At 39.8% G+C, this 14,466-nt stretch overlaps 1 protein-coding gene and 1 long non-coding RNA gene across 3 annotated transcripts in view; one reads left to right on the top strand and one right to left on the bottom strand.

Moving 5' to 3' along the window:
• Positions 1–206: 206 nt before the first annotated feature.
• The window catches only part of SLC12A1 (solute carrier family 12 member 1), a 49,055-nt gene continuing 34,795 nt past the window's right edge, over positions 207–14,466 (bottom strand). For both annotated transcript variants that reach the window (XM_075506073.1, XM_075506074.1), the window contains exons 20-26: positions 12,206–12,349; positions 10,219–10,350; positions 9,875–9,986; positions 7,386–7,472; positions 4,997–5,132; positions 2,616–2,683; positions 207–342 (exon numbers count right to left, since the gene is read on the bottom strand). In XM_075506073.1, coding sequence (XP_075362188.1) covers positions 207–342; positions 2,616–2,683; positions 4,997–5,132; positions 7,386–7,472; positions 9,875–9,986; positions 10,219–10,350; positions 12,206–12,349 — 815 coding nt within the window. The remainder of the gene's footprint in view (positions 343–2,615; positions 2,684–4,996; positions 5,133–7,385; positions 7,473–9,874; positions 9,987–10,218; positions 10,351–12,205; positions 12,350–14,466) is intronic.
• LOC142411710 (uncharacterized) lies at positions 2,007–7,300 on the top strand. Its single transcript, XR_012776243.1, has 3 exons — positions 2,007–5,168; positions 5,704–5,822; positions 7,243–7,300. It is a non-coding gene; the product is annotated as an uncharacterized LOC142411710 (long non-coding RNA).

Here is a 14,466-nt window from a genome sequence, read left to right as displayed (position 1 = left end):
TATAACACCAGCAGGGACCATTTACTTTTTTTTTGTGTGTGTGTGTCTAATTCTTCACTGTGTTGCTTCAGATTTTTGAAAAAAGCTTTCTGTCAATTAGTTAAGTTTTAGATCTGTATTAGATAAGTGTGTCTTTAATAAATCACTGCCATTAGAAACATAGGTGTTGGAATCAAGCAAGGGATATTCTAGGCACTGATGTTTTTCTAAGAATAGAAAGTCAGTACATTTTTGTGGTTGCCCCTGACCATTAAGATTGGAGGAAGGTTCTTGGAGAGAATTTCTAGCCAAGCCATATACAGGTAATCAGACACTACTCCTTTTCTTGCCACTGGGAGGCTCCTGTTTAGACAGAGAGAAAACTAAAATTAACATTATGAAGACGGAGGTAGCCCTGATAACATGCATCTCACTAAATATTAAGTAGAAAACATCAACTGCTCATATACAGCTCTGAATGTTCATAATTAGACTACATGATTGTTTTAATCTTACAAAGCTACCATTAGGCCTTAATCTTGCAAACTCTTGCCCACCTGGTTAGTATTGTTAACATGGCTAGTTGTGCTGGACACTTAAACTGGTAAAGAAGCATTTTTGGGCTCATAAAACCCACACATAATATGATTTTAAAAAAGGATAAGAATACAGTACATGCACGGTTTTGCAGTCCATCAGCTTATTTTCTGATCTGTAATTACTGCAAGATGGGAGTTTTAAAGTATGGGTCAATTTATGGTAAACATTACCTGATCACCCCTTTTTTTGGAGACTGAATTAATAGAGCTAAAGAGGTTTATCTACTAGAACTAAAATTTGATTCTGAAAATGGCTTTTTTTGGTAATTTTATTGATGGTCTCTTTTTCTTTAGGCAATTGCATCATCCTTAGAATCATAGAATCATTAAGGTTGCAAAAGACTTCTAAGATCACCTAGTCCAACCGTCAACCCAACACCTCCATGCCTACTAAACCATGTCCCAAAGTGCCATGTCTACATGTTTTTTGAACTCTTCCAGGGATGGTGACTCCACCACCTCTCTGGGCAGCCTGTTCCAATGCTTGAGCACCCTTTCAGTAAAGAAATTTTTCCTAATACCCAATCTAAACCTCCCCTGATGCAGTTTGAGGCCATTTCCTCTCATCCTGTCGCTAGTTACCTGGGAGAAGAGACCGACTCCTACCTCTCTACAACCTCCTTTCAGGTAGTTGTAGAGAGCAATAAGGTCTCCCCTGAGCCTCCTTTTCTCCAGGCTAAACAACCCCAGTTCCCTCAGCTGCTCCTCATAAGACTTGTGCTCCAGACCCTTCACCACCTTCGTTGCCCTTCTCTGGACACACTCCAGCACCTCAATGTCTCTCTTGTAGTGAGGGGCCCAAAACTGAACACAGTATTCGAGGTGCGGCCTCAGCAGTGCCGAGTACAGGGGCACGATCACTTCCCTAGTCCTGCTGGCCACACTATTTTTGATACAAGCCAGGATGCTTTTGGCTTTCTTGGCCACCTGGGCACACTGCTGGCTCATGTTCAGCTGGCTGTCAACCAACACCCCCAGGTCCTTTTCCTCCAGGCAGCTTTCCAGCCACTCTTCCCCAAGCCTGTAGTGTTGCATGGGGTTGTTGTGGCCCAAGTGCAGGACCCAGCACTTGGCCTTGTTAAACCTCATACAATTGATCTTGGCCCATCAACCCAACCTGTCCAGATCCCTCTCCAGAGCCCTCCTACCCTTGAGCAGATCAACACTCCCGCACAACTTGGTGTCGTCTGCAGACTTACTGAGGGCGCACTCAATGCCCTCATCCAGAACATAGATAAAGATATTGAACAAGACTGGCCCCAAAACAGCCCTGGGGAACACCGCTTGTGACCAGCCACCAACTGGATTTAACTCCGTTCACCACAACTCTCTGGGCTCGGCCATTCAGCCAGGTTTTTACCCAGCAAAGAGTACGCCCGCCTAAGCCATGAGCTGCCAGCTTCTCTAGGAGAATGCTGTGGGAGACAGTGTCAAAGGCTTTACTAAAGTCCAGGTAGATAACACCTACAGCCTTTCCCTCATCCACTAGGTGGGTCATCTGGTTGTAGAAGGAGATCAGGTTGGTCAAGCAGGACCTGCCCTTCACGAACCTATGCTGGCTGGGCCTGATCCCCTGTTTGGCCTGCACATGCCTGTTGAGCGCACTCAAGATGAAGATCCTTATTCAATTTCAGATAGTTCCAAGTAGATCTTGGCTAACGACTCCATTTATTGTGTGCAAACCAAAAGAATCCTTTCTCTAACTTTGAGTTGGGGGGATAAGAAAGGAAAATGTGTATTTTCTGCAGGTGAGTAAGCAGGTGTAACACTCAACATGTAGATTTGGATGTGAAGATTACATATTTGACGCTCTTTCATGAGTAGAGCTTTGTTTTAAGCTATGAAGAACTACTAGGAAAGATTCATATTCAATGTAGTCCCAGAGAACCATCAGTCCAGATGGAAGTCCTTCAAAAGGTACTTAAAAGATTATTTTTGGCCTCAGTGAATTAACACAAGTGTTTCTGTTGCTCTAGTCCAGAATCCCTTTACACATTAGATTATTCTCTAAGTTAGAACCAAAATCTTGCAACTCACAGGACAATGAGGTTAGCTGCCCTCGAATGCTCTTGTAAGAGTTCATTCAGACGTACTTGGCGGTAACTCTGATTAAAACAAAACAGGGGGAAAGAAAAAAAATCAGTTAGGTCAGTGATCCTCAGTTCTGGTGCCTTATGGACTTCTACACTACCCATTGCCCACAACGTTTTCTGCTGTTGCTTTGGCAGCACTGAAAGCCCAGTCTGCTCTGTGGTCCAGAGTGATGGAGATGGCAAAATAGGAGGCTAAGAGGTGCTGCTTGATTAGTATAATTACCTGGGGGCCAGCGTTGTTCACTGTAAGATTTCCTGGGGATAGAGATTATTTTTGTACTGACACGGTACCGGAGCTGGCTCAGACACAGTTTTTAAGTATTTCTTTGGCTGTGGAGTATAGCTGTTTGGGAACTGTGCAGAGACTCTTTTGTGCTATTGTTTGATGGGGGTTAATATATTAATTCATCTGTTTCCTAAGTGTCCAGCTGCTATGCCGGTAGGGCTGAATGTCAGTGTGTAAATGAGCACCTTGCCAGAAATTCATCTCTTAAACAAAAGACCAGGAGTCTGGAGTAAGACTTAGCTGCTTTATGTATTGTGTATTTGTATGGACTTTTACAAATTGCATAAATGGCTGTTACTTTGAGATTCAGCCAAGATTACTTTATGGTCAGGCTCAGGCCCTCGAAGTTTTTATACCTTAACACAAGTCATAGGGAACAAGAGACCAGGGCAGGTTTGTGTACAGGGAGATTGCAGCATGGGAGATGGATGTATCTTAACTGGTCTTAAATTATTCTCTTTTTCCCTGGAGAAGGTAAAAAGCTGTTTTTTCTCTATTCAGACCTTAATTTTTCCTTTTTTACAGAAATTTTGCTGATCTTTTACACATTATATAAGTAAGAACCCTCATAATTTAGCCAGTTGTTATCTCATGAGAATCATCCTATAATATCACCCTTTATTTGTGCTGCCAGGTTTTTCTCTCTTGAATTTTAAATGTGTTCTAATGTCCTCCATAAATTTCCCAGAACTGCCTTACTTCTGAAGATAAGGGGCATGTCTTTCCGGGTGTGTAAGCTAAACTTTTTGTTGCTGTTCTTATTTTATAGAGAGATTTGGCATTTTCATACTGCTGACTGCTTTCAACCTATGGGGTTTTTTCCTGGTTCCTTAGTGACCTAGACAAGACCAAGCTTAACCATGTTTGTTTTTTTCTGGTTGTATCCTCGCTGGTTCTGCACACAAGTGTGTATATCTGGGATTATATTCCTTTTGTGTTTTATACTGAGATGTTCTAAGGGCTCTGACTCCCAAGTTTTGATGATTTATGCTGAGAGCACTTCAAAAATTTTCTGCCCACAGCTGACTACCATAACTTTATGCTGGTTATCAAATCTATGAAAAGGGAAATACAGTGAGCAGTCAGTCTGTTTCCCAGCTGCTGCAGTTGGTAGTATAGTGTGTTATCTTAAATCACCATTGATTTCAGCTTATGTTAATATGTCAGGCTGTGACCTCTAGTGGCTCTGAGCTCAGACTCACAGTCCTTGCTCCACTGAGGAAGTTACCAGCACCATAAAGTGGAGATAACTAAACTCTCGGTGCACTCAGGTTAATCCAATAGGAACCATAAACAAAATTGCTAGATTAATTCTCTCTGAGTTACAGGAGAACTTGTCTCTTAAGGGTGGAAGAGTTTGCAGTATCCTTTCAGCACGGGCCTGATGAAGCCTGGTGGTTCATTGCTAAAAAGGTATGTTCCAACAAAATTAAAGAGCAGCCCAGGCTCTAATTCACCCATTGGATCAGCCAACATCGCCTTACAGTGCTTCTGAACTGTGGGAGAGCTCCTGTGTTGTAGGCAGGTTTAGTCTTCACTCTGCCATTGAGGTAAGAATCCGTGTTAAATCTTGCCTTTGGAAAAATTCCTAGAGCCAGTTGTAGGGTCTGGATTCAGTTCTAAATATCCCAAAGTGGTGAATGTTTGGAACTGCACTCTTTCAGAGGTTCAAGCTAAAACAGTGGAGCCATTTAATAAACCTCTCAGCAGATCTTACTAGCTCAGGCTCAGCGCAGTACTGTGTGGCTTCTGGTTCAGAGGTGGTTTTCATCTGGCTGGCTCTGATGTGGGCAGAGCCTCTCATCAGCCTGGAAAATACTGGGTAAACATGCCAAGGTCTTACAGAGTGCTGAATAATGCAACCATAAGACACCTCTGCAGTGTTTACAATATAAATCCAATTTGTAAATATCAAATACAGGTTTGTACATGTCATGTTTCTAATTCCGTATCTGGTATTTCACATTTTCTTACTAATCGCTTCAGACATCTGGAGTGTAAGAAAAGGTACAGATGTAAAAAGGTAGGCAAGGCTTTACCTTCTCCTTAAATGCTTCTAGCTCTGCATCTGTAATTTTCCATGGAGTCTCTCTCTTTAATTTCTCAGCAGTTGTTATATCTTTGCAGCTTTCGTGGAGGCGATATGGCTCAATCATCTCTTCAAAGAATTTCCAGCTGAAACAGGAATTACAAAGGAGGCCTTGCTGCAGGGTACGAACTCACTAACTTATTTCACAGACGTTGTGTATGGCAGGCCCCGCTGCCTATAATTGTAGCTGAAAAACATGCAAAAGCTTTACCTACTCTTTGCTACGTTGTGCTGCAAGTTGTATCTGTGCCACTTCAATATGTTGGGGTTATTTGAGGATAATTAAACACTGAGTTTGGCCTACTACAGTTGCAGAGAATTTTCTGCATTTTCCTGGTTTTAGCAAAAATACTGAAATGAGTTCTACAGTAACTCCAAACTGCAGTATATTGGTTAATAATGTTAACAATGAATATGGGTCTCCTCATAAATACTGAGCTTTTCTTATTGTTTTAGCATTAACTGGAGCAATCACCTGACTGTTACAGTTTTACTGTTACAGTTTTAATACAGTGGGGAAACAGGTGATATAAATCTCCTGTAGCAAGGGGCTGAAGGAAATGCTGTAGGTTTTTTGCTATATGGGGGCTCAGATTTGCGTTCATTTCGCAACTTTTCCACAGATTTTCTCTCTAAATTTAAATTTGTTTCTTGAAGCTTTTGACTGTCATCATCTGGAGAAGCACTTCTGCATCCTTCTGCACTTCCCTGCTTGCCGCTTTGTTGAAAGTTTCTATCATCTCACAGAGACCTCAGGGAGTTTCTTTAATATTAATGTAAGTGTGTTTCTACGAGCACTTTATGCTGCCAGGCCTCACTGTGAAGTGAAATGGGAGGCTGGGCACAGGTTGGACTTTGCTATATGGCCAGGAAGTCAAGAGATGGCTTAAAGGCTGTGACATGCAGAATTTAATGTTGCTGTTGCTAAGTTGCCAGAGAGCTTGTCAACATCTTTAGTGTCTGTTTCAGTATGTAAAATACTGATAATCCTCTTATTATTAGTGAAGTAAATGGGATGCCAGCTGGGAGAGAGATACAGTGGTCTAGCAAGTGTCTGGCACAATATTCACTTGTTCTGTTCAGATAGCGCTGATGCAGCAAGTGTGTTTGATTTTTACGTTAACGCCAGATACGTGTTCTTTTTGATAGCTTTTATTTATGTAAAATCACTGCATAGTACTGGAAAAATGAGAAGTATTCTGCACAGTTCTTCATATAATTAAAAAATATTAACTGAGAGATCAAGAGGCACTAATAAGTGACTTTAGGTACCTAGTAATAAAATCTTTATATTCTTTAATTGCATTTCCTAAGTCAAAATCTCCAATGCACTGTTCTACACTGGTGAATCTAATATTGTTTTTGCAAACTTATGTGTGTGTGGAGAAACGGTACACAAAAGGATTAAGAGACCAACCTGAGATTGCACTTCAACTCAGAGGAAAGGCTTTGGGTGGAGAAGAGGAGCCCTTTGACTATGAAATAGCTATGGACCTATCAAGAGGGGAGTTAAGGGATGGGATGGAAGAGAGCATAGCAAGGTGAGAACATTTTCAGAGGATCTTTAAGACCAAGAGCAATATTGTGGATTAAGATTCAGTTATTCCCTGAGCAACCTGCTATATACTTTTGTCTACATAAAGCAGAAGAAATAGGTGATTTCTACAGAGATATGTTTTAGAAAGCAAGGACTTGAAGAATTTTTTTTTAGCTGATACAGTTGGAGGTGTAGCTTCCTGAGCACTATTTTACCAACTTCCTAACCTCTGCCTAAGAGCATTAACTCTGTACATAAGTTAATTTTTAAAAACGTTGAACCTTCATTATATTTGAGTGCTAGGGGAGTATTATAATACTGTCCTCATGGGAAAGGAGAAGTATGCTTATGTTTGGCCAGAAAAATGTTAAGTTTATGAATTCATGGTAAAACCCAGAAGGCTGAGTTGGCAGAGATTGTGAGTTTACAAGAGAACTGTGACTGACTGAATAATACAATGAAGTGAAGTCTATTGCAATGTAAGTAGGTATGAAAAGCCATCATAAAATGCCTGTTAAATTTAGTGGTTCATAAGTACAGTGTCTAGTTAGTCTTTATTAAAATTGTCTTATAATTACAACATAAAGAAAAAGGCTGCCTATAGTTTTGACCCTCTGAGTTGTGATTGCTAAAAGGTTCTTTTCTTTTTCCTGCTCTAGGTACTTGGAAAATGATTGCAATAAAATGACAGTGTTATTCTTTGTGGTGTGTGTTGGTTTTTTTTTTTACTGCTCAACATAAAAGAAACAAGCTCCTGATAAAGGCCTGCTGCTAAATAATGGATTTTGGTAATGTTTCTTACCTCTCTTTGTTGGGCTTTATATTGATATCACAAATGATATTAATATCAGCGAATTTTATTCTGAATTTGCTTAGAAGTGAAGCCATCCTGAAAACAAGAGAGAACATTTTATCACTATATGTCTGAGTGCCTTGCATCAAAGAGCACTCATAAATGAGTTAAGATATCAAACACAGTTGTCTCATTATCTTTAACTATATGACAAATTACTTTAAATGCTTTAGTGTTTCAGTTTCCAATTACAGAACTGGATTGATGTGATTGCTGTAGTATAATTCATTTAAGTGATGATCGATGAAAATCACAAAAAATGGAAATGAATAGCAGACAGAGGGAAGGGTGTTTACATTTTGGGAAAAAATGGTACTTTAAGTATTTGCAAAGGCTTGAATTATAAAGGAAAAATATTCAAAATACCGTAGGACAGAATTGTCCAATACTTAGAGAAGGCTTCTGTTATTATATTATTATCTGAATTCTGTGCATGGTGTATGTACAACACTGGTAGTGTATGTGTTGGTGAAAATTTGGTCCAGAAGGTCGATGTGCAATACTTAAAGAAGTATCTTTTTCATTTATGAATTTATATTGATCTACTCACATGTTGTCTTTACATATTTTCATAAAGGAAAATACTTTGCTTTTCTGCCCCAGTTGGCAGGAGGAATAGTTTATGGCTTTGTGTGTGTTTGTGCTGAGGTTAGAGAGTTTTAATTAGGTCAGTTTTGCCTTTGGTTGAAGCATGGTTGGGAATTTGTATCTTATTTTTTTACCCCCTCTTTTTCTTTTTTTTTTTTTGGTATGTAACCTTTGGAATTTGAAAAGATCAGAAAGTTCCTAGGAGCAAACCATGATAGAAATATGTATTTGCTTATGACCTGAGAATTTACTTGTTTTTTTTTATATAATAAGAACATACTGCTTATATAAATCGTGATGTCCCTTGGGGCAATCCTTGATTTGAACACCAAAAAGGGCAAAGTCTCAATTTCTGTGGAAAGATTTTAATATTTGGGGAATTACATGTTAGCAAAAGTCCAGATAAATTTAATTTCTGAATTGGAAATACAATGGATGAAATTGTACTTGGATATTGTTGTATTAGATCTACCTAGGGAATGGAATAGCCACCTGGCCTCTGGATTTGTCTCTTTGAAGACTTCTGTGTGTGGTGGGTAGAATATGCTGTTGAGGAAAGCTAGTGTTTAGGTAGAAAGACATACACATACTGTTTTCTTGGAGTCAAACTAGGTCATTGTCAACTGTACTGACCATGCTGTTCACTCTGGCTTTTGTAGGACAAGCAGTGTATACTGGTGCCAGAACTGCCTCTGTGAAGATCTGTCATGTTTTGACAAATCCCATTTGATGTCAAAATATCCTACTTCCTCCCGAAGAAATTTGGTGACTTGAGTGCCTAGATCCAGGAGCCGGTTGTGGTCCTGAACAGCCAAGGTTGGGCAGATGCTGGACAGGGAGCAGAGAACACTTCCCTGCATGCCCTTGAGCAGCTGTAAGGCTTTTTTTACCCAATGATAAGAATAGTTTGTACAAACACTTGTGAATCTCTTCTACAGAAGTATGTTAACTTTAGGGTAATCCTTACAACTGACAGAACTGCAGTAGAGTAAAGTTTGCTTTATGTGAAAGCAAAAGCTTAAGGGAGCATCCCTGTGGCAGCTGTCTTTTGGAGGCACTGTGTCGTAATCCTAGTGATGCTGGCTAAATTCTAACTCCTGTCCTTGCATCCATCTCACTTGTTTTCCACTGGAGTTTTGGTTGGATATGTTATTTTTAACTCGCTACATGGTGCTGCTGCTCTTTGTTAAGCAGTTCCTGACTTCCATCCCAAATTGGCCTGCTTCCACTGGTGGTGAAATGGCTGTGCCTCTAGTGTGTAAAGTGCCTTGGAAGGAAAGGTCCAATATATAGTGATGATGAAAATAAGTTTATATTAGTACCTTTCATTTGCTTGAAGGCAAATTATGATTATGAAATTTAGACTTTTTTAAAAAGCCCAGTCAAATCAACTTGGTCTTAAAGTTGATTAACTTGCTCTTTAACTTCTTTACATTTTACCATTTTACAGTTAATCACATTTATGTGAGCTATCTGGCTATGGTATTTGCATATGAAAAGCTGCATGTGCAATTTCACTTACTGTTAACTGGACAATCTCATGTAAATCCCATAAAAGTAATTATATTCTCATTACAGAGTGCAGATCGCTCTTCTTAGAGAAGGGAATATGAGCTATTAATGGGAAGAATTGCTGGATGTGAGTTTCCTTTGGTAATCACCATTTACACTGAGCCTTGAGGGCTATGCCATAAGCTCAACACCTTTCTATCAAGTACATCATTTTTTTCCTGCTGCCCACAGTACAACAAATGAGTTGTGCTGAGAAATTCCCAGCTTCCTGCTGTATATGCATTATATTCAGCATCAATTCAAACTCTTTAAAGTGAGACAAATATAACTATATTTACACTAGTTTTTCTTCTTCAATCCTATTGACTTTTCCTCCAGTGAAGATCCTTAATTTGCAATTTTTCCACTTCTTCCTGATAGTTAGAATGTAAGGAATTAGGATTGTTAGACCTGGAAGAACATATAAAATTGCAGGAAGATCAAATTAGTGCATTGTGTGGTAAAAATTCCATCCTTCACTTTGGCAGTGTTGGACATAAATTAATCTTAAAACATTTAAGCCAGACATAAAATTGACTATGTAATCTTAAAAGAAAACAGTTTTGCGCAAGTTTCCAAGTTGGTTTTTATATTTGGTAACACAGAAATCTCTCTCCCTGTGGTTCTTACTCGAATCCCTTACCTCCATCATCGAACAGCCACCAAATGTCAATTGTACCTTTTCCTTGCTTCTTTTTAAATTGAGTGCTGGCTTCTAGTAGCTTCTGATTGAATTCACCCACATGCATTGACTGTATTGTGTTAATGGTGCTCTCTGTAATGAGAAAGAAAAAATGTGGGAGGACTTCTGACAAGTGAGGCAACGAGTAGCTTTAGGGAGCCAAGTGGAGAGAAAGCTTCAGGAAAATGAACCAAAGCTTGTGTAATACTTTGTCACTAGATTATAACATCTTGAAAAGGGTTATCTGATTATTTGTTCTCCGGATATTTTTAGTTAACCTAAAATTCACTGGGGCCTTAAAAAGCAATTGGGAAATATCTGACAGATTTTAGAAGTAAATGGCATCATTTTGCATCATGTACAAGCTCAGCTGTCTTGTAAAATACAGGGCTCCCTGAAATGCACAGTAATGGTGGACAAGGAGAGCTAACAGGGTACAGTGAGAGCACAGGTGAAGCTGAGAGTGGAAGGCAGAAAACAAGCATATATGGCAACTTCCCTATGCTTGAGAAGGTTGTTGTTAATTGAAAATAAACTTTGATTCTTGCTGTTTGTTTGGCTGGCTTTAAAAGGTACAGTCTTGCCTATGTACTAACAATATCTTCTCTCATTCCATCTTTTGAAGCCTGTAGCTTTATTACTGCTTCTCTTTCAATGATTTCAAAGAGACTGTGTCAGAGCAGTATTTTAAATGGAGCAGACAGGCTTCTTTAGAGGTTTTACTCTGATCTGCTAGGTTCTGAAAATGCTTTGTTTGGTTTTCCTGTATTTCTAGAGTGTGGACAGGATAGTTCTAAAGCAGTTACTGGCTTTCCTCTACAGTTGTAGCATCTATGCTGGAAGATGCAGCAACTCTGGGGAGGATGAATGTATAAGCAAAACGGAGAGGCAGGGATATTTATTAACATCATCTATCTCCTCTATAGAGCCAAAGTGTGTAATATGTATTTCCTTTATGCCTTTCTGAACTAAATCGAAAAGGGTAGTTGAAACAGGGGTGCACATTCTTGTGGTATTTGTTATAAAAATACCTTCTACTGAAGCCTGCAAAATGAACTGAAGTCTGCCAAGTAAAGAATAATGACATTTTATGTTTTCAGTCTGTAGATCTTCTTGATACCTGTGGGAGTTGCATGCACAGCCAGATGTAATAGTCTCTGCAGGTGAAAATTCTGAAAATACTTGTCTGCGTACAAGCATGGCTTCAGGTGGGTCATTATCATTACAGCCTAGCAATTGTGAAATGAGACCTTTAATTCTGTCTGTATTTCTGTATAATTTTACTATATCTGAAATGTAATTTTGATTTCATCACCTATACATACAAGTTATGTGTTAATTAGTTACTTGACAGCATGCTGTATATTTACTTTCAGTACTTTTACCACCTTCATTTGTGCATTTTTATGAAATTATGCTTAGAATATACAGCAGTAGTGCTATTTTTACCTCTTTTTCAGCTGGGTACTCTGTGTGTGTATGTTGAGTAAAGTGAGATTGCTTGTTCCCTGAATATTGTGCATATGTTCCTGCTTTCTTTAAAGAGGAGAAGAAAAGGTCTCTGTTTAAAAACTGAAAACACCCTATTAAAAAAAACAACAAAACAAAACCCAACTTGTTCTGTATTCCTCAAACTTTAATAAACATGCTATTTTTGACAAATAGAATTCAACATAAACTGAGCTGAGAAGCTCATTTAGCAAATGGGGGAGGGGGGCTGGAATTATTTGTATTGTACGAGGTAGCGTGTCCTACCAGCCGAGGACCCTCACTCTATTCTGCCTTACAAGGCTGTGGCCACCAAGGAAGGTTTGCACAGCGTCAGCCCTGTTCCAGGGGCTTCTGTGTGGCTCAGGGGTTTTGGCCTTGGAGTCAAAGTCCAGTTTGCATATTGGTGAAAATGTGATGTGTTGAAGGGTCGGGGAGAAGTTGTCATTTTGGAACTTACCCTTTTTTGTTTCATGTTTTGAGATATTGAGCGTGCTGGCTTTTCTGAAGAATCCACAGATGCCACTTTTTCCTTCTTCAAAATCACTTTCTTTAATGGTAGCTTCCAGTGCCAATCTCTCCTGCTCCAGCTTCTCTAATTCCTCTGTATATTGGGAAAAGTAAGGGAACTGGTAACACATCACTTTCTATTTTAAATTAAGTCACTTACTGAAATAATGGCAGTGATTTAACTGCTGTTGTGGTACTTTGTACACAATGTAAAGCTGCTGGGAGGAAAAACTCTTTTAAAAATGCTTTTTCCTTGCAAACCAATAGGGAGGAAGAAGCTGAATTCATCTCTGGAAGCCCTAGTTTAGGGTGCCCATGCCTACAGCAGTGGTGTGTACTAAAGTGCTACTCAGCTGCTCTCAGATTTCCTCTTCCAGATCAAATTAGTATTGCTGTATTTTATAGTTACATGAGATACTATTTATTGAGTTATGTTTGTGGATTTGGTTGGTTGGTTTCTTTCCCCAAGATCTTGAAAATGCATTAGGAAAGCTGTTTTCCCAAAGGGAGAAAGCTGATGTATTGAGTTCTAGCCCTTGGGTCCCTAGGACAAGGTCACATGGCTTTGGACTTTAAAATTCTCAGAAATATGTAAAGCTCTTGAATATGCAATCAGTTTCTATGCTGAAATACTTGTAATGCTTTAATTTTTTCAGCATTTGCTGCAATGATGTAAGATTTAGCTAACCAATTCTGTAAATTCAGTAATATAAAAGAACAATTTCATCTTAGCAATATTAGACTTTTGCTGAGAAAAAGGTACCACGTGTTATTGTGGAATATATTATGGTGAGGTAGTAATTAATATGATACAGGCATTTGCCTGCAGAAAGCTTTTTTCATAAGGAAAACTTCTATTTGAGTAATACGTGGACTAAGAGTGAGGTAAATACATTTAAGACATTGTGTTTAAAAAAAAACAAACCCAAACCCTCACTAGCTAGACATTATTAGCTCTGTTGGCACTCTCAGTTGCCAACAGATAAGAATATAATTTCTTTTACTTTAGAACCTATGACAGCCATGTACTTCTGATTATTAGACATGACAGTCACTAACTTAATGGTTGCTCAAACCTAAAATTTCAGTTTATTAAACAGAATGCTGTAGCAAGTATAATAGAATACAATGATCTCTTCCAGCCCCCACCCTCCCCTCCCCCCGGAGACTTTGTATCTGCTTCAAAACATTTCTGCATATTTGGAGTTTCCCCCCCGCCGTGTTCCTAATTCTTTCTGATTCCTTGTGTCTTAACACTTGGAGAACATTTGCTAGGTTGTAAGAATGCAAGTTGGTATTTGCTGTAATTTCACTGGTGTTCTAATGACTGTATCTTCTGAGCAGTCAGTTTCTGACTTACAGCAAGCAGGCTTAAAGAGGCAGATCTCTTCGAGGTATCAACAAGGGCGAGAAAAAGAGCATGATTAGCTTCGCATTCTTTCTTAAGTCCCCGTAGTTTTGCCCTGTAGCTCTCCATGCACATCAAGCTGCTAGGGAGTCTGCTGGGTGAATATTCATCTACCCTTGTCGATGGGAAGGAGTCTCTGGCGCCTTCTCATTCTGAGAGGGGATTTGCTTCTGAGGATCGCCTCATCCTAGAATCCGTCCTCTTTAATGGGGAGCTAATTTCGGTTTTAATTAGCTAAGGTACTGATGTCCTTTCTGGGTGTTCTGCCCAGCAGCGCTGAGCGCGGTCTGTGTGTCCCTGGGAAAGGGGAGACGCTGGAGGCGGATTGGCAGCAGGCGGCAGCAAAGAGTCGCCGTGCTTCTTACGCCTGCTACGTCCCTCGTCCGTGGGCTTTACCCAATTCTTTTATAACACAAAAGATTTCTCTGGTGGGAGGACAAGGGACGCTAGGAGTAATGTCCGGGTTTAGGCTGTGTCTGTCTGCTCAAGTGGACAAACTTAAGAGAAGTGGGAAAATTATCGTACTGAAAACCTAGATAATTGTTCTGATGGGGTTTTTATATGGAGTTGTTGCCTCCCCAGGGTACCTGAGGAACCAGGAGGACCTCTGTGTCCTAAAGAGGAAAAGGAAAAACGAAGGCCACCATGGTATGTGGCTCTTGAAAGCTGTTCGTTTAGGTGCAGCTGCCTGTGTGCTCTGTCTCCCTCTACCTTTTCCACCCAGATGGCATGTCTCCCTGAACAGTTGTGGTACGGTGGGAGGTTTTCCCTTTACCCCTGAGATATGCACTGCTAACCTAAGG

The sequence above is a fragment of the Mycteria americana genome, chromosome 6, assembly GCF_035582795.1.
Source record: "Mycteria americana isolate JAX WOST 10 ecotype Jacksonville Zoo and Gardens chromosome 6, USCA_MyAme_1.0, whole genome shotgun sequence".
In the NCBI taxonomy this organism is placed as follows: domain Eukaryota; kingdom Metazoa; phylum Chordata; class Aves; order Ciconiiformes; family Ciconiidae; genus Mycteria; species Mycteria americana.
This window is presented reverse-complemented; position numbering and strand designations above follow the sequence as displayed.